The 20,352-nt window shown below is 37.9% G+C and overlaps 1 protein-coding gene across 1 annotated transcript in view; it reads right to left on the reverse strand.

Annotated features, from left to right (window-relative positions):
• Positions 1-20,352, reverse strand: part of usp2b (ubiquitin specific peptidase 2b) — a 55,050-nt gene that overhangs the window by 33,016 nt on the left and 1,682 nt on the right. Inside the window, exon 2 of the mRNA XM_065284271.2 lies at positions 12,476-13,027. Within this exon, the coding sequence (XP_065140343.1) occupies positions 12,476-12,976 (501 nt within the window). The 5' untranslated portion in view covers positions 12,977-13,027. The remainder of the gene's footprint in view (positions 1-12,475; positions 13,028-20,352) is intronic.

Genomic DNA, 20,352 nt, shown 5'->3' on the forward strand with positions numbered 1-20,352 from the left:
TATGGCCCGATACGATATTCAGTATCGATATTGAACCAATATTAGCGCAAATGGCCAGATCGAATATTGTAGAAGTCGGGGAGTACAATCCGATCCAATACCAACACGGACCTTGTCATGGTAATTTAGAATAAAGCACGACTTGCTGAACAACATGATATTGCACAAAGTTTCACTTAAAATTTTTCACTTTACATTTTTGTGCTGACTAACAAAAAATGTTGCAACTAGTCTGTTTGAAACATTTAAATAAAAATGAAGCAGCTGTATTGCACAATGTTTCATTGAGTCTTGAATCTGCGCAGTCATTTGTTGCACAGTACGGCTAACAATTGTGATATTTGCAGCTTAATTTATAAAAATGGCGATTATAGATGGTATTGGATCGGTACCAACAGACACAAGTTGTAGTATCGACATTGGTATCAGACATGAAAAAGTGGCCCAGCCCTAGTCTGTAACTTTAAATAGCACATATTTAATTGCTCAAAAACAACTTTATTTTGTGTATTTGGTCAAATACAATGTGTTTGTGTGGTTTATTGTTAAAATCTCATTATTTTCCACATACCGTACATTTTTGTAACTACAGATTTCACTCTTTTCCGATTTCACGCACGGATTTGAAAAGCTCTGTGTCCCTGATTTGCCAGCTAATCTTTATGTTGTGATTGGCCGGAATCTGACGTCAGCAGGAAACGTGACGCTCCTTACCATGTTTGAAAGATTCGGTCACAATGCAATGCTAACAGGAGTTAACTTACAGGCTGTGAGTCCAAAGTGGGAGGAATTATGATAATATCGATCTTGTCTATGTCACCAATCCCAGGAAGTAAACTGTTGCCAACAATCCGTGTGTTTGTTGTAGTCCAAGAAAATAAATTTACGTTGGAGACGATAACTCGCTTCATATCGTTAACATGTACTAATACACTTTTAATCCAAATGACATACTGCTCCTCACACCCTTACCAACAGACAGTGAGCACTATCAGTTAAAAACAGATCTGGTTCCTGTGAATACAGTCTGGGACAATAGTATATTTAGCCACATTAGCGCCACAATGTGCTAATGAACACATTTCGAAAAGCTTTTGGGTAAAATTAACCAGTCAGTCAGTGGCCATGGGCGGGCTTTATCAGTGTGACATCACATTAACAACAGAATCAAAACAGCATGTCTAATGAGACTGCTTTGGTTTAATGGGAATTAAAAAAGGAGAGCGTGGATTTTTATCATTGTAGGGTTGTTGTGTTCACACACTCCCAACACACATTTATATCCAAACAACTTGCAATATTGGATTTTGCATAATATGGGCCCTTTACACAGACACTTTTTGTAATATGTTCTTTTTATATTTAGCCACAAAACTGATAGGTATTATCACTTAGACATGGCATGCACAGCAGATATGGCATGCAAAATAAACCAAGTTACTGCAATTGACTGTACAAACTATTAAAGGCAGACTTTCACTATAATTGAGTGAGATGATTGTGTAAATGACTTTCCCACATTGTATGCAAACAATGTATTCATGAGGATTAATGGATTTAAGTGACAGCTGGAGTTATAAGAGGAATTATAGAGAACACAGAGTTTCTGTACACAGGCATAGACATTAAGACAGAAAGATAGAAACACTGTGTACCCTTGTATTTGCTACAGGCACAAAAATACTTTACAGTAAGCCCGAAAATCTACAACAAGCACATGCACGCAGATGTTGTACTAGTACTCTGGCAACAGCCCTTGTTGTCTCCATACTGTCCTATGTCTTTGATGTTTCCTCTAATTCTCCCTAGGCAATATATTATCACCATATCAACTACAGCATGTGTGTGTGTGTGTGTGCTGTGGGCATGAAAAACACAGTCATGTGTGTATCCCACCCTTTAAGTCACTATTATGATGGTGGCTTTTCTTGACCTTTAGTTAAATATGACCTTTTAGCCACACTCACCCTCTAGGCACCCGTGAGAACTGAAAATAGGGGCAGATTATCCACATCATTAATCTAAAATAAAAGCTTACACGCAACAGCTTAGTACATACACAAGGTTACAGGTCAAACCATGATGTTATCTGAGCAATGTGAGGTGGCTTAGTTGGCCGCTTGGTTACATAACCATGCCTGGCGTTCCTAGGAAATCAAGAAAGTAAGCAATATAAATCGGTGAGGCAATCCAAATGCACCCATAATAAACCATAATGCACTAAGGCAATCATTACAAAAATACATAATGTTTTACAAAGAAAAGAAAAGATTGAGATATTTCATGAATGTTTAAGCCACTTGTGTGTTCTGCTGACTCAGAGAAAGTGTATACTCAACGGGACCAATTAATCCTTTGCCATTAGATGCTTGTTAACGCCGTGGAGGTAGAGACAAACCAAAGCTCCTAAGTGTTTGTGAACTGTGGCCTGAGGGTAGATAAGTACATACTTGTCTATCCTGATAGATAGCACATATCTATAAGACAAAAAATGAAGAATGAAATATCTGGAGTGGTTTTGAGATATGAGATATAGATTTGTTTTCTGTGCAAATTGATCTACTGAATAACGTTGAAAGTATTTAAACACTGTGCAGGACTGATTCTTCCAGATTCTTTAAGCAACACAGACTTCAGCTGAAACTCTTGCTTAACTCAACCAGATGAAAAGCACATGCGCTGAACCAGCGTCATCCATACCTGTGGTATGTCAGGAATGTGGTGAGTATGCTTGACTGTTACAAAGAGCTAATGGCATGTGAGGGATATGATTATGATCTAGAGAACATGATCTTTGGGAGTGTCTTATCCAAGGGACAACCTTTCGGACATTCTTGTGAATCCAACACGTAAGAGACAGGCCCAAAAAGGAGTCAATACCATAGACCTCCATGTTAAAATGTCTAACTTTACAGCAGAAAAAAAATTCTACAACCTACAAAAATGGTTTTGGTCTTCATGACAACTGTGAGGGGAGTGAACTTTTAGTTACAAATCCGATTAAATTATATTAAGCCAAGGGGCTGTTGAATGCTTTATTCTGATTGGTTGAGAAATGTTTCACGGGTATGCATTATTTTTCAATAAACGCACACCAAAGATGTCAAATGTCTTAAAATAACCACCAGAGCAATGTTTGTAGTAACTGTGCTATAAGCGAAATAATTGATAATAAACTGCTCTCATTACTGTCGTGCTAGGTGGGTGTGGTTTCATCAACCAGGCACCTCAGCTCCACCCACGTTCCGCTTTTTTGCCCACTTCTCCAAGATGGAGACGGCCGGCCCCGCCCACTTTGGCATTCAAAAATGCTCTTTAGAAACCTATGGGTTATGTCACGAACACTATGTCCATGTTTTATACCAATGGTTCCCATAGTAGGGGGCGGAACCCGCAATGAGGTTGCATATTAATCCCCATATTAAAATGTACAACTTTACAGCAGAAAAAAATATGTTTACAACCTATAAAAAGTGGTTTTGGTCTTCACGACAACTGTGAGGGGAGTCAAATTTTGGTTACAAATCCGTAAACTGCTCTCATTACTGTCGTGCTAGGTGGGTGTGGTTTCATCAACCAGGCACCTCAGCTCCACCCACGTTCCGCTTTTTTGCCCACTTTGCCCACTTCTCCAAGATGGAGATGGCCGGCCCCGCCCACTTTGGAATTCAAAAATGCTCTTTAGAAACATATGGGTAATGTCACGAACACAATGTCCGTGTTTTATACCAGTTGTTCCCATAGTAGGGGGCGGAACCCGCAATGGGGCCGCAAGACAGCGAGGGGGGAGCTGCAAGATAATTTTCAAAAGTCTTCTTTTAACAATAAAATAAAAATTTTAAATAAAATGCTATCAGTCTTTCGATTTACATCCATCTTGACCCCTGTGGTGAATATGACATCATTTGCAGCAGATCAGTTTACAGCACCACGATAAACATTTCAACATGTGTGCACGGGTGATTTTTATGCTTTAAGTTTATGCTATTATTTTGAAAATATAAAAGAATTTTATTGCAGTTAGACTGTTGTGTTCTTTTGTGTTGTCATTATGTTTGTGTTTGCATATGCCTATTGCCGTTGCCCACAATGTTTGTATACTTTAACCACATCTGAGAAATGGGGGTCGCGAATTGCTGGTACCATTATATAGGGGGTCATGGGCTGAAAAGTTTGGGAAGCCTTGTTTTATACAGTCTATACAAGTCTTCCTTACTCTACAACTTAAACTTATTCTGAGAAATAACACTGATTGTGTAGGCTTTCAATGTCGTAAAACTTTATATACACCTGTGTCATTACAACAGAATGCAGCAGACACTCACCTTAACTTTTTCTATAAATCTCCTATCCTGCTTGATTTAAACATAAACATTGCAAATAACGTCAGTAGTAACAATTTATTTACGTACGCATATCCTAAAAATTAATCTTGTGTGACTGATACGCTGTAAACCAGATGAATTTAGATCATGATTTTGAATGCAATTCAATGAGGCCCTCTGCCGGTTGGGCAAAGCAAGACAGCCACTCGAACCCTTCAATGGCTTCACCTCACGCTGTTACGATCATAAGTAATCTATATAAAAATGACATCAATCCAGTCATTTAACTAGATCAGTGGTGTGTCCGAATCCACTTTTGCTAATTTAACGACAGGAGAAATGGTTTGTGCGCCTAGCACACAGTCTAAAAGGGTTGTTCCTATTCTTGTAATGAGTAATGGGTGTGTTTTGTGCGTAACGTGCAATAAACCAATGAGAGTCTCATCTTCCATCCCATTTAAAAGCCAGTTGTGCTCGCACCATACCGATTCCATATTTAGATGGCGGAATTTGTAAACTGAAAAACTACGCAGAGGAAGAAAACCAGCAGTTTAAAGTTGATGTTAAAAAAATGCGTTGTTTTTATTTGTGTTGAAATTTTTATTTTTTGTTTAAAGGGGAAATTTCATGAAAATCTGACTTTTTCCATGTTTAAGTGCGATTATTCGGTCCCCAGTGCTTCTATCAACCTAGAAAATGTGAAAAAGATCAACCCAGTAACTTGTTTGTCACATGCTTGCGGAGAATGGTTTACCAAAACTAAGTTACTGGGTTGTTCTTATTCATGTTTTCTATGTTGATAAAAGAACTGGGGACACAAATGCGCTTAATCATGGAAAAAGTCAGATTTTCCCCTTTAAATTGCGATAGGCCTACGTGATGTAAGCCACGGGTTTCCTCGGCTTTGCAGCATGAATGAAGTCATATTGTCTCTGGAATCTATCGCGGGAAGTCTAGGACTGTCACTTCAAATGGCTCGTTCCCAGTCAGGTACACAGCTGGCCCCAGACCTGCTCTTACTGCAGGCTAGAATCAGACAATCGGCCTTGACACTAATTTAGATGAAAGTTCAAAGTTGGTTGTGCAGTGCAATAAACCATCTTATCTGAGCCTTGAGTAGTTTAAGAATGATCTTTACTGCTTTAGTGTCCTTTAAAATGCAAATGTGTCAAATTTCAGTCTAGCAGCTTATAAAAAAAACAATATTAATAATGAAACATTAGCTACAAATTAACCAACAACTTAACAACCCTGTGTTACTCCCATGTCACAGGGGCATTTAGGCAAAGAGTAAGGTTTGAAGCATACAGAAGTGACATTTTAAAATATATTTTCCATTGTTTTAAAGGGTTGGAGGAAGTAACGGGTCACTGACATTATAGGCAAAATGATTTCTGTGTACCAAGCATTCTGCCGAATTCAGGGCGTTTTTATTAAACATAAAAGCAGTGAACCATTTACGCCTCGAGTCTTTTACTAATAATAGAAAAATACACAAAGAAGCATTTTATTGCTCACTCATAGCTATTTTTATTTATTCTGTTAAACACAAAAGAAGATAATTTGGTGGTAAGCACAGTTGACGGTATCAATTCAGTATATGATTATTCTACTATGGAAGTTAATGGATATCGTCAACTGTGTCCTTACCATTATTAATCAAAATAACTTCCTTCTTGTTCAACAGAATAAACTCATACAGGTTCAGGACAACATGAGGGTGAATTTTTGGGTAAACTATCCCTTTAATTTGGGTTAGGTTCAAGGCTGATACCTATATTACACAATAATACATACTGTAGTATGTACATGTAGACGGTAAAATAAAGTGCTACCTTTAATAAATAATTTATTTTTCCTAAAATTTTCTTTATTGTCCTTTAAGCATAATTCTTATATTTTCTTGGGCATGTCCTTCTTAACAGCTAATTGTGAGATCAGCCATCATACAATCTAGATAGTCTTAGGACAAAGATCAATGTTCTTGCCACGCAAGAATCAAATCTGTGACTTCACATATAGCAACGCCCAGGCAACTTCATATTCCCTGCTATTAACTACTAACAGCTTTTTATTAAACTCGTTGACTCATTCTAGTGACTTGTGCAGACATGTTTAGTTGTCATGGTGAGATCTCAGCACAGATCCCAGGAGGTGATCCGCAAGCGGACCGATCGAGTGATTGAGAATGCAGGACAGAGGACGTGTTCCCATGCCATTTCAATGTGACACAAACCACAGACGTAGGCGTATTGTTTTGTCTTTCTTAGTTTGTAAAGGAGTGTATCTTAATGTGTGTTTGTTCAAAGCACGTATAAGCTGAAACCACATCATGTAATTGATTAGCCGTGGGAGAGCACTGAAAGGTATGTGACTCTCCCAATGACACAACAATGATGCTCTTAACACACACTCCCTTTCTCTCACGCTCTTTACCTACATTAAAAAAAAAATGCACTTAAAGGAAAACACCACCGTTTTTCAATATTTTACTATGTTCTTACCTCAACTTAGACAAATTAATACATACCTATCTGTTATAATGTGTGCACTTAATTTTTGTACAAGAGCGTCGTGAATGTGTTAGCATTTAGCCTAGCCCCATTCATTCCTTAGGATCCAAAAAGGGATGAATTTAGAAGCCACCAAACACTGCGATTTTTTTCTATTTAAAGACTGTTACATGAGTAGTTACATAAGTATGGTGACACAAAATAAAACGTGACGATTTTTTAAGCAGATAAAAATGAGAACTATATTGTATGGTGGAAGAGCACTTAGTTTGCAGCACTTCAACCTCAGCGCGCAGTAAAATCATCACTCCTGACTACTCCCCCTCTCACTCAAACTTCCGTCTATATTAGTGCGCCCGATGTAGAAAAATGAGGCAATGATATTAACCGAATGCTCTTGGCACATATAATACGTTTATCAAATACTTTCGCTTCAAATCTGCTTAATCCTCACCTCAGGCCATTCAGAAAACTAATTCTCCTATGTGTGGCAGCTTCTTCATTTTTACATTCTGACTTTCATCATTTGCAAAGTTTTTACATGCATCTTTGGTGATTTTGCAACCGTTTACTATGTCTTTTTTTGCCTAAAAACTTGCATGCACTTAAAGGGTTTTGCAAGACAGTCGAATTTTTTAGATACCAATGAAATAACTAAAGTAACACTTGTGAAAATAATGCATTTCAAATACTGACTAAAAACATTGCCAATATAGAGAAATTACTGAACCTAAAGCTAAGAGCCTGATAAAAATGATTATTTCCAAGAAAACATGTCAGATGCACTTAGAGGGTTTTGCATTAAATACAACCTTAAAATCATTGAACTGTATTTATTCTCGAGGTCCAACAATATATAAAATTGTTAATATGAAGCAGGCTGGGTTTTAGTCTTAATGTTAGCTATATTACCAAGTAAGTGAAACATTTTGTGCCAAAACACATTGGGGTTTAACTGAGTGTATAAAACTTTGGCTTAAACAACAAAAAAGACTATAAATCTGTCACAAATGTAAGCACTTTCTCTGCAGTTAAATGTTTAGTTCTTTTTGTTTACTCATAAATTACTTTTTGTTTTCAGTTTTTTTTTTACATTTCGTATAACACACATGAACATTCAACAACTTTAGACAAATCTTTGGATCTATTTTGACATGGGTGTGTGTAAATTGTGAAATTAGGCGCGGTTATAGTGAAAAGTACATTTGGAAGGAAATGTAGAAGTGGGGACATGAAAAGTGGGCGTTCCAAATTGCATATTGAAATAATTATGTTGTTTAGCTAATGTTTTTTACTATTTGTTCTTGTTTGCTACCATTTTGCCTTCTTTTCACCATTATTATTCTTTACCAGGAGAGAAAAGATAGGAAACATTACTATTTATTATATCCACACACACACATGTTAAAATTACAGTTTTACTTTAAAATATTTGTTTTTTATTTTAAAGTAAAACTGTAATTTTAAAAATGCAACTAAGCAGAGCTTAGCTCAAAACCCAGCTAAAGTAATTTTTTCTACATAAAATCATCCTACATAATGTAAATAATATTCCTGAAGTTATAACCTTGATATCTTTAATATTGTCTCAAAAGTGAAGATTTGTAATTGAAAACAAAACTTAAAACATAATAAAGCATTTTAATTTACATTTATTTTTCTACAATAACCTAAAGGATTATTAGGAACACCTGTTCAATTTCTCATTAATGCAATGGTGTGGGGGATGTTTTCTTGGCACACTTTAGGCCCCTTAGTGCCAATTGGGCATTGTTTAAATGCCACTGCCTACCTGAGCATTGTTTCTGACCATGTCCATCCCTTTATGACCACCATGTACCCATCCTCTGATGGCTACTTCCAGCAGGATAATGCACCATGTCACAAAGCTCGAATCATTTCAAATTGGTTTCTTGAACATGACAATGAGTTCACTGTACTAAAATGGCCCCCACAGTCACCAGATCTCAACCCAATAGAGCAACTTTGGGATGTGTGGTGGAATGGGAGCTTCGTGCCCTGGATGTGCCCCCCACAAATCTCCATCAACTGCAAGATGCAATCCTATCAATATGGTCCAACATTTCTAAAGAATGCTTTCAGCACCTTGTTGAATCAATGCCACATAGAATTAAGGCAGTTCTGAAGGCGAAAGGGGGTCAAACACAGTATTAGTATGGTGTTCCTAATAATCCTTTAGGTGAGTGTATATTAGCTTCATAAAGATGCAAAACATGCATGTAATAAATAAAAATAATAATAATAAAAATGCATCGTAAACAACTTATGTAATGAGATCTTTAAAACGAATCTTTTCTTTCAATGACTCTAAAACTTATTTGTTTGTAGACTTATGTAGCCTATACACACACAAGCTAAGCAATAAGTCATAACTGTCATCACGATGGGATTTACACAGAGCAAACAATCAAATAAAAATCTAAGGAATCTCTTTCACAGCCTCTCTCAAAACCACGCAGTGTAATGTAGAGGAAGAAAAAACAATGAACTCTTTTAATATTGAAATAATGCATGAGAAATGTTGAGATTTACTTTCAAAGCATCTGGACTGGACAGGAGGAGAAGCAGAATGAAATTAAGCTTAAGTCAGAGTTTCAGCGATACAACACCTGGTGCTGCACATGTTTATAACACCCTGATTTGGCTGATGATACACTATAGGCCCTGACAATGACAAAGTCCACGCTACAACATTATATTGTGCTGATATATACAGAGTTTCTGCAATGAGCATGTCATTACATTACAGCACTGTACCTTTACACAGACCTCTGCCCACTCTCTCATATAACTGCAATCAATTTGGCACAATGTCAACTGATAAATGAATAATCTGGTCGTAATCTTAAGTTATTTATGGTAGGATGAAGATTGTAAGACCTGAGCTTGAATCAGTAATTGCATATGGACATGTCCAGGCAATAGTGGATGCTTATGTGTAAAAGATGTGTGACTTAAAGGGATAGTTCACCAAAAAAAAATTCTCATCCTCATGTTGATAAATGAGTGTGAGCACACAGCTGATGTGTCATTTTTTTCCAGGCACGTCCACACCGCATGGAGTTAAAGGCGGGGTGCATGATTTTTGAAAAACACCGACTACCGGGCCGACTACCAAAACACACTTGTAGCCAATCAGCAGTGAGGGGCGTGTCTACTAACCGACATCATTGCCTGAGTTGCGTATGTGTGGGCGGGTTTATCAAAAAAAGGTCCAGATTCTATTGGGGTAGTGTGTTTGTTTAGGTCAGGGGTGCTCAATCCTGCTCCTGGCGACTGTCCTGCAAAGTTCAGCTCCAACCCAAATCAAATACATCTGAAGCAGCTAATCAAGAGCTGTGTCCGAGTGCACTATATTGGGTGCCGGACATTTTGTAGCAGTGTCCAAAACCTGAGTGAACAACTTAATTCCCTACATTCGTTCACTATAAAGGGAATAGTGAATGAGTGAACAAGGGAGCGGTTTCAGACACAGCCAAGGTCTTCAGGATAACTTGAAAATTGAAGGCAGGTGTGTTTGATTAGAGTTGGAGTTGAATAGTGATGCAAAGTCCGATTCATTTCCACGAACCGGCTCTTTTCGGACAGTTCTGCTCATTGAACCGGTTCAAAAAGCCGATGTACTGGTTCCTGACATTATCAAGAAATGACATCACTACGCATACCAAAACAAAAATTTTTAATAAAACAAGCATATCAAGAAACTAATAAAAAAAGAAACTTTGCACATCAGGCTCATTCAAATCCTCGGTGATTCAAACGCAGTGTCAGCAACTCATCCGTCAGAATCGTCGCAATCCTCGCCTCGGCAATCATCGACAAACTTTGTTCGGTTCTTTTTGAGTCCGACGTGCTATTTCGGCTATGCGTCATCAACCCGGAACCTATGCCCAAAACTAACGTTTGATTCAGTTCGATTTGTGAACCGGATCGACCGGTTACTTCCTGAGAACCGGCTCAAAAGAACGATTCGTTCAAGAACCTAACATCACTAGAGTTGAACTCTGCAGGATAATCGATCGCCTGGAGCAGGATTGGACACCCTTGGTTTAGGTGATTTCAAATGTCAACATTGGCTTTCAGAGATCATGCACCCCACCTTTAAAAACATCTCAACTTTTCAGAATGCTGCAAGCGCACCGCAGGTCATGTGACAAGAACCTTCGCGCTGAGAGTTTTCAACGCGTTTTTAAGCGCGACATGTGAACGGTCCCTAAAAAGCTTTTTGTTTTCACAAAAATTGTATACTTCTGTACAAACTCCTTTAAAATATGCATATTATAAACTTAAATGGGACCCGTCAGGGTTTTCCAAACTGAGGTTCGCGGGAGAATTGCAGCGGGTTCGTGATTGATCATAAAAATCATAAAATGTAAATAAATCCTTTAAAAATTAATCTAAATAAAACGCTTAATAATAAAAAATAGGTTACACATGCAAATGTTTTTTAAAATATTTTTGTAGAACATGTCTTTATTGAGATTTTACCAAGTATTTAAAACAGAAAAACCCCAAAACCCTTTACCCCAGGCAGAATTAAAATAAGTAAATAAGTTGAAAATAAATAAATAAAGTACAGATCAATAATTAAATAAAATTAAATAAATCACATCTTACATTTTATAATTTCACACATCCAAAGCTTCTTCAATATCTACATTTTTAACAAAATCTAGGAATATCCTCCATATATCAAAAAAATCAGAGGGTTTCTTCCTTGTTACATATGTAAGCTTTTCAAGATTTTTGAAATATTTAATTAAAATCTTTGAAGGTGCCACTTTGTAGGTGTGAGCAAAAATGTGCCGTTTTGGGTGTGCCTTTTTAATTGCAAATGAACTGATCTCCGCACTAAAAAGCAGTGTCCTGGTTGGATAATGCAGATTAAGAGGCGGTATTATCCCCTTCTGACATCACAAGGGGAGCCAAATTTCAATTACCTATTTTTTCACATGCTTGCAAAGAATGGTTTACCAAAGTTTACTATGGTTAACTAAGTTACTGGGTTCATCTTTTTCACATTTTCTAGGCTAATAGAAGCAATGGGGACCCAATTATAGCAGTTAAACATGGAAAAAGTCAGATTGTCATGATATGTCCCCTTTAAGAGAGGATAGCAGCGCACTCTAGTGAGTACATTTGAGTACTGCAGAATTAAAAATGCACCAACACATAACACTTCTGCGTTAATGCTACATGCGTTAATTCTGCATAATCCCAATTTAGGCATTTACTAAAATGCATCTCCTATAATAGAGCAACTACTGAAGTATGTCTTCAAAAGCAGCAGTGTGTGTGTGTGTGTGTGTGTGTGTGTGTGTGTGTGTGTGTGTGTATTTGTTTGTTCTAGTACACAGCCAACACCTAAAGGAGTGAGGGCAGTGTGGTGTTGATTAGTCTAATTTATCCTCAAGTGTGCCTGCAGGAGTGTGTGCAAAGTGAAGGTGTGAGAATGTCAAACTACATGCTCATGAATTACACTTCAAATGCTTTACACAGACCAAGTATGACCAAAATGGACTCAGTGTTGTGTATCACACAACATTCCTGATTAATAGATATATATATAAACTGTACAGGATGTAAATGTATTATGAACTGTACAAGAGAACTCACCGGCGTGCTCCAGTGCAGAGGCGCTGAGCAATCCGTCCGTCCCCTGATCAAACACTCTTTGACTGTGTAGACTCTCTCCACTCCTGGTTCACAGATCCCAAGTGTGGCCAATTCTTGCATCAGATCCGACTGACTGACCGCTCTGCGCTGCCTCGACAGGGGAGACGTGCAGGTGTACCCGGTCCTCGAAGGCGAGCGTCCCCTCAGGCCATTCATCCGGAGAACCGGCCCTTTAACCTGCATCCGACTGGAGCTTTCGCTCCGCCGGGCGATGGGGGGGTCTGATTGGAGTGCAGTTCGACCTCGTTCGGGGTCCTGAGGGAAGAACAGGACGCGAGGGCCGGGGTTTAGGTAGCGGGAGGTGGAAGGCGCATACCTAGAAAGCTGGGGTTGACCACGGACGATGTATCCCAGGGTGCGGTTGCAGGGATCGAAGGAACTGTAGGGGCTTAGGAGGGTGGAGCCGGTGGTGTATTTGGGGGATGAGTAGACTGGAGACATGACAGAGATGCGAAGAAGACAGACGTCAGCCCAAAGGAAGAGATAGCCAAACTGTTAGAAAAACAGCAAATAATCTTGACTGTAACATGAGAACCTAACTGTATGTCTTGCTCATGCAAATGCCAGCAGGTACACAAAGACAAACATGATAAATGACATGGTCTCACCTTGGTGAAATATGACATGAGATATATTGCTAGAGTTACTGTAAGCAGCTAATGTACACGTAAGATATTCATAAAAGGCTATAAATGGAAAATACATTTTATAATGTTGCATTTTAATTTGATTTGATAGTGATAGATGATGTTATCAACGAGAAATTAGGCGGTATTGTGGTACTTTAAAATTTTAATATTCCACTTGCACTTTATACACTCGCCTAAAGGATTATTAGGAATACCATACTAATACTGTGTTTGAACCCCTTTCGCCTTAATTCTATGTGGCATTGATTCAACAAGGTGCTGAAAGCATTCCTGTAGAAATGTTGGCCCATATTGATAGGATAGCACAGTGTTTCCTCTAGGATTTTTTCCAGCTGTGGCGGCAGGGGGCGCCCATGATGATTATAAATGTACATTATTTTTTTAAATGTAGAAAATAGGCTACAGTAAACTAACATGTATTTTTCATGCTGTCATTTACTTACAGAGCTGTAGCAAAGTCACGCACAGTCCTGTTTGATAATCCGCACCGCTGTGATTGACAGAACATCCGAACAGTTATCCGACATCAGCAGCAATTTTATTCCACACCCAGCCTGTTTGACATAAAGACCCCGACCCGGTCACACCGCAAATCGCACAGTTAAATATAAACCTTTAACGGTCCAACCTTTTGGTGTTGGATGTTAGACCCGCAATTAACTCTATTGAATCCCGACCTGCATCTACAACGCAAATGACACGTTAATATTATTACACTCGTTACCTCAAATATTATGCGTTTTACCCGCGGGTACCCCGACCCTCCTATTTGAAACAGATAAACAGTCTCACTTTCTGCCTCAAGTTTTTATTACCAACGTACTTCTCTTCCCACAGGAATAATGTAAGTTTCCTTCCAAACAGATTCGAATATTAATGTCTTGCAGTCCCATATAAGTAGTATTCAGTATTTAGCCTTTTGTTTTTAGTCAAATATCTTATCATTTAATGTGAAACTTTGTGAGTGTCGATCTAAAGCACAGAAGATTGACAGCTGAGTGGTCAGCAGTGCGCTGCGTTTATAGCCTATATTCTGAATAACTAATGGCCTGATAAGTTGATAATATGAGTAAAGTGATTACAAATGAATGTCCAAAAAACTCATAATATGTTAAATCGAAAGTTTATTTATGTCATTTCTCGCAGCCCTGCGTTGCGTCGGTGTACATGTGCCGGTGAACATCATGCGTGATGACCTTGCACCTTAAATTACCCTAAATTTAATTTATTGTCATACAGATAAAAGTAAAACAACATTCGAAACTGTTAATGTTGTATTTTTATTTGTGTAAACTCACAATAAGGAGAAAACATTGTGCTTATTTAAAATAATTAAAAACATGACGTGCTTTCTGCTGCTTTGGTTTTATAGCGCGTCACAAAAAAGAACAGAAACTCAAATACTTTTTTATTCGTTTTGTCAATCTGATAATTATTTAAGTGTAACATATTTTGTGTAGGCTTATTTATTTTATTATTATTTCTCAAAACAGAGACGTAGCCTAATCATCATCTGTTGATTTAAATCTATTTGTGCATTAAACTAAACCCATGGGGGAAATGATATTTTAGGCGATTTATTTATAAATGAGTTTACAACGCGAATCCAGAAAGGATTTTATTTATTTTTAAAGACAGCCAGTCTGACAGGGCTATTTATTTTGCGAGCTGCCGTGGGTTTTGTCTAGAAGGGATACAGCAAATGCAGAAAAGTTAATGATTAGATTTGGAGGTAGGATTATTAGGATGAAAACAGCAGCTCTGGCTAAATGAGATACAAATACATCCTACAATCGTGTGAACTTTTGTGTTTAGAGTTGGGTTTGGGTGAAGGATTAGGATAAAACAGTGCTCATCCGGCAAGATTTCGTTTGCTGTATCCCTTCTATCCACAACCGAAGGCGTGGCGGGGATGTTTTAGGAGTGGCGGGCCGCCACGGTAGAATGTATATAGCGGAAACACTGTAGCATCTTGCAGTTGATGGAGATTTGTGGGTTGCACATCCAGGCAACGAAGCTCCCATTCCACCACATTCCAAAGATGCTCTGTTGGGTTGAGATCTGGTGAATGTGGGGGCCATTTTAGTACGGTGAACTCATTGTCATGTTCAAGAAACCAATTTGAAATGATTCGAGCTTTGTGACATGGTGCATTATCCTGCTGGAAGTAGCCATCAAAGGATGGGTACATGGTGGTCATAAAGGGATGGACATAATCAGAAACAATGCTCAAGTAGGCCGTGGCATTTAAACGATGCCCAATTGGCACTAAGGGGCCTAAAGTGTGCCAAGAAAACATCCCCCACACCATTACACCATTGCATTAATGAGAAACTAAACAGGTGTTCCTAATAATCCTTTAGGTGAGTGTATAATAAACACACACTGTCACTGTAAGAAAATTCTAAATGCCACATCAAACGCACACTGCCATTGAAAGATAACAATAAATACCACATTAGATGCACAATGCCACTGTAAGATAACTATAAACACCTCAACAAACGCACACTGTTTCAGTAAAGTAACTATAAACACAACATTAAATGCACACTGTCACTTTAACATAAATATTAACACCTCACACTGGCACTATAACATAAATATAAACACCAGCCCTGTTTCACAAAATCATGTACCTACACTCTCAGAAATAAAGGTACAAAACTGTACCTCTTCTGTCACTGGGGCTGTACCCTTTCAAAAAGTACAGCTTTGCACCTAAGGATTTCATTTTAGTACCTCTTAGGTACATACTGGGACCAAAGAGAGCTTATAAGTACCTCAAAAATACATATTAGTATCTCAAAGGTACATATTGGTACTAAATGTTTACGTATTTGTACCTAATGGTGTATAGAATTAACTTTTTAAAGGGTGCTGCCCCACTGACAGCTAGGGTACATATTTTGACTTTTTTCTAACAATGTAGGTCCTTAAGGTACGGTTATCTATCCAAAATTATATTCCGTTTTGTATTCCTGTAAAGGTACCAAACGGAAACTTGGGGTACAGCCCCAGTGACAGAAAATGCACAGTTTTGTACCTTTATTTCTGACAGTGTATAGTCATGTAAATTTGTGATTTTTTTCACGTTTTTCAGAATTTTTACGTGATCACGTATTTCTGTTTAAGTGTCATGCATTGGTTACTCAACATCTTTTTCTTATTTTCCGCTTTGGTTAAGGGTTAGATTTGGTGTTTGTGTTAGGATGTCATTTTAAGCATTGGTTTATACTATAAACATACACTGCCATTATAAACACAAACACACTGTCACTGTGACATAAATATTGACACCTTATAAACACACACACTGCCACTGTAAGATAAATATTAACACCTCATAAACATACACTGAGAACTACTGTATAATACAGGGCTCCAGACTGCCACCAAAATTTGAGAGTGTGCCACTGAATTTTACATCCAGTCGCACATGTGCGACCATTAAATTTGACCTTTTTTTTGTGATGTGACAATGAATTTGAAACAGCACATTGTACTTTCTGCATCTATCATCAAATTATTTATTAGTAATACAGTGGAAATTTGTAGAAATGTGATTATTTGGTTAGCATGTTGATTTACGGTGTGTGCCCCTAAAATTTTCAGTTGGGGGCCACTGTGCTCCTAGTAAAAAAAGTTTTTGAGTCTGGAGCCCTGTATAAACACCACATTTAGGGCCAGATTTACTAAACGGGAAAAATTAGCATGAGAGCGCAATTCCAAGTAATATCTGAAAAAGTGTAAATTAAATAATACAGGAGCAACAGCTGATTTTCATAATGACCAGCGCAATCTACTTAGAGCTGCGCAAATTAGTTCAGGGTCACAAATAAGCAGAGCTGATCTTGACTTCAGCACCACGGAAATTCGGGATGTGAAATCCCAACTAACAAAGGTTGACAAGAAGTTTTAAAGGTATTGTGTGATTTTTCCTAGTGACTCTTATTTTATTTACTTCAGCAATTAAAAAATAACATGGGTTGACAAATAATATTTTTGATAATATGTTCCTCTGGCATTCCAAATAAACTGTTACAGACATGCATTTTTCGGCATTAAATAAAGCGCAAATACCAGTCATAACACATGCCCAAATATAGTAAATCATGTTGTTCAATAATCTCCTCCCAAAAATGAAGCATCTGAAAGGGAAACTCCTAGAAATGCATATGCAATAAGGTCAGTCGCAAAAATAACTAGACCACCACACAATTCCAGCGCTAATGATTCACTGTGCATCTTTAGTAAATCATTATTTAATGCCAAAAGGATGGTTTGTGCTGGTGTAAGCTGTTAATAAATCTGTCCCTAAATGTTTATTTGGGCCAGTTCTGCGCCAAATTAAATTTGCTGACTGGGACACTGTTACTGTAAGGTAACTATAAACACAACATCAAACACATACTGCCACTGATAGATAACCAAAAACAACACATCAAATAAACACTGTCATGGTAAAATAACAATAAATACCACATTAGATGCCACTGTAAGATAAACACCTCAACAAACGCACACTGTTACGATAAAGTAACTATAAACACAACATTAAATGCACACCGTCACTTTAACATAAATATTAACACCTTATAAACACACACTGGCACTATAACATAAATATAAACACCTCAAAAACACAAACTGCCACTGTAACATAAATATAAACACACACACTGCCACTGTAAGGTAATATTAACACCTCATAAACATACACTGGCACTTTAACATAAACACTTTATCAAAACACAGTGTCACCATAAGTTAACTATAAATACCACATCAGACACTGATAGATAATGAAAAACAACATATCAAATACACACTGTCACTGTAAGAGAACTACTGTATATAAACAGTAAACACCACATTTAGGGCCAGATTTACTAAACGGGACAAATTATCATTAGAGCGCAATTTCAAGAAAGCGCAGATGGGAATGGTAATATCTGCGGGTTATTTACTGAAAAAGTGCAAATTAAATAACACAGGCACAACAGCTGATTTCCATAATGACCAACGCAATCTAACAGCAGCGCAAATTAGTTCAGGGTAGCAAATAAGCAAAGCTGATCTTGAGTTCAGCACCACGGACATCGCAGTGAAAAATTCGGTATGTGAAATCCCATCTAACGAAGCCATAGTACACTGAAAAGAGCTGGAGGACAAAAATGAAGGTTTACAAGAAGTATTGTGTGACTTCACCTAGTGACTCCTTTTATTTACTTCAGAAAATAAAAAACAACATGGCTTGACAAACAATATTTTTGATAATATATGTTCCTCTGGCATTCCAAATAAACTGTTATGTGTTAAAACAATCCTCTGCATTATATCACACGTTCTCTGCTCTCCGTGATGCCTCTTTTTAGCAACAATTGCAGCCATTTCAAGCACAAAGTAATTTAAAAGATGATTTTATTTGGTGTTAAACAATGGCACAAATACCAGTCATAACGCATGTGCAAATATTAGTAAATCATGTTGCGTGAATCATTTCAATAATCTCCTCCCAAAAATGAAGCATCTGAAAGGGAAACTCCTAGAAATGCATATGCAATAAGGTCAGTCGCAAAAATAACTCGACCACACCTTTCCAGCGCTAATTATCCACTGCGCATCTTTAGTAAATCCCCACATCATTATTTACTGCCAAAATGATGGTTTGCGCTGGTGTAAGCTGTTAGTAAATCTGGCCCTAAATGTTTATTTGGGCCAGTTCTGCGCCAATGGAAATTTGCTGACTGGGACACTGTTACAGTAAGGTAACTATAAACACAACATCAAACACATACTGTCACTGTAAGAGTATTATAACACCACATTTAATGATATTTAATGATAATTTGGTTAGGGCATGTTGTTAGCATTAATAACTTTTAGTATGTTTTTAAAGACCATTCTTGGAACAAAATTATTTGTCACTAAAACATTCCTACATTACTGAGTATGTCTGAGTAAGTCTATAAATCCCAATTATAGTGTATATAATTGTAGTATATGGAAAAAAATAAAAAATATTTTGTCACAGTGGTGCAGCTCTAGCTTCCAGGTAATAATGCAGCTAACATTTGCTATATTCCTCTTCCATGTAGATGCCATCAGGCAGAATCCTCTTACTGGAAGATCTTCAGATGAAGAAACTGAACTGAATATTGTAAAATGGCTTCATCAGGCTGGAGACTGAGATGGTGGGAGAAGGGAACGTATGAAAAATTGTGAAGCTCAACAGTATAACTCTCCCTAGTCAACTATAGACAGAATAACCAACATTAACATTGTGAGCATTGTTCTGTTCTCTTTGACATGAATTTAAAATACTTAATAAATGTTCTACGATATTTCATAAGGGAAAAAGTATACAATTACTTTGGGTATTTGCATTTTATGAACTGTACTTTAAGGTCCAGTATAAATGATAATAGCTTGTTGCCTTTATATTTAGGGCGCACTCAAACCAAACGCGTTTGACCCCTTAAAAGCCTGGTTCGTTTGACTAGTGAGATCGCTCGGTTCACTTGGGCTCAGGCGCTGAACTCAAAATGTGAGGGCAAATCGCGCCTGAGCATGTTTTTAAAAGGAGAGACGTCAACTGCGCGACCATTCACCTTCATCTGCCTTCGTAAAAACGTTCTGATGCGCACAGCAGGGTTAAGTGAATGTATGAGCTGCACACGTGACAGATTAACTAAGCAATATGATAGGCATGTGAGAGGGCTGTGTGTCATCGTGCACCAAACGACTAAGAATAAACAACACAGACTTAACATTATAATGGATTCCAGTGTTAAAGGAGCACTTTACTTCCTGCTTTGTTCAAAACAATCACAACCTAATGTCGAAAGCTCGCCAGGGGAGTAAGGAGGGGGACAATTATGCTGGGTTCTTTTTTTGCCCTTAGGTGTGCTCTTTTAAAACTGGAGCCAATCGTTATGTTAAGTCTGTGTTTTGTCTATGGAATCGTTTGGTGTGCGATGACACACAGCCCTCTCACGTGCATATCATATTGCTTAGTTGGTCTGTCAAGTGAGCATCAGAAGGTTTTTACGAAGGCAGATGAAGATGAGTGGTCGCGCAATTGACGTCTCTCCTTTTGAAACGCGCTCGGTGCGATTTGCACGTTCCGCGCCTGAGCCCACCAAGTAAACCACCCTCGAGCCC

The sequence above is a fragment of the Paramisgurnus dabryanus genome, chromosome 5, assembly GCF_030506205.2.
Source record: "Paramisgurnus dabryanus chromosome 5, PD_genome_1.1, whole genome shotgun sequence".
In the NCBI taxonomy this organism is placed as follows: Eukaryota; Metazoa; Chordata; class Actinopteri; order Cypriniformes; family Cobitidae; genus Paramisgurnus; species Paramisgurnus dabryanus.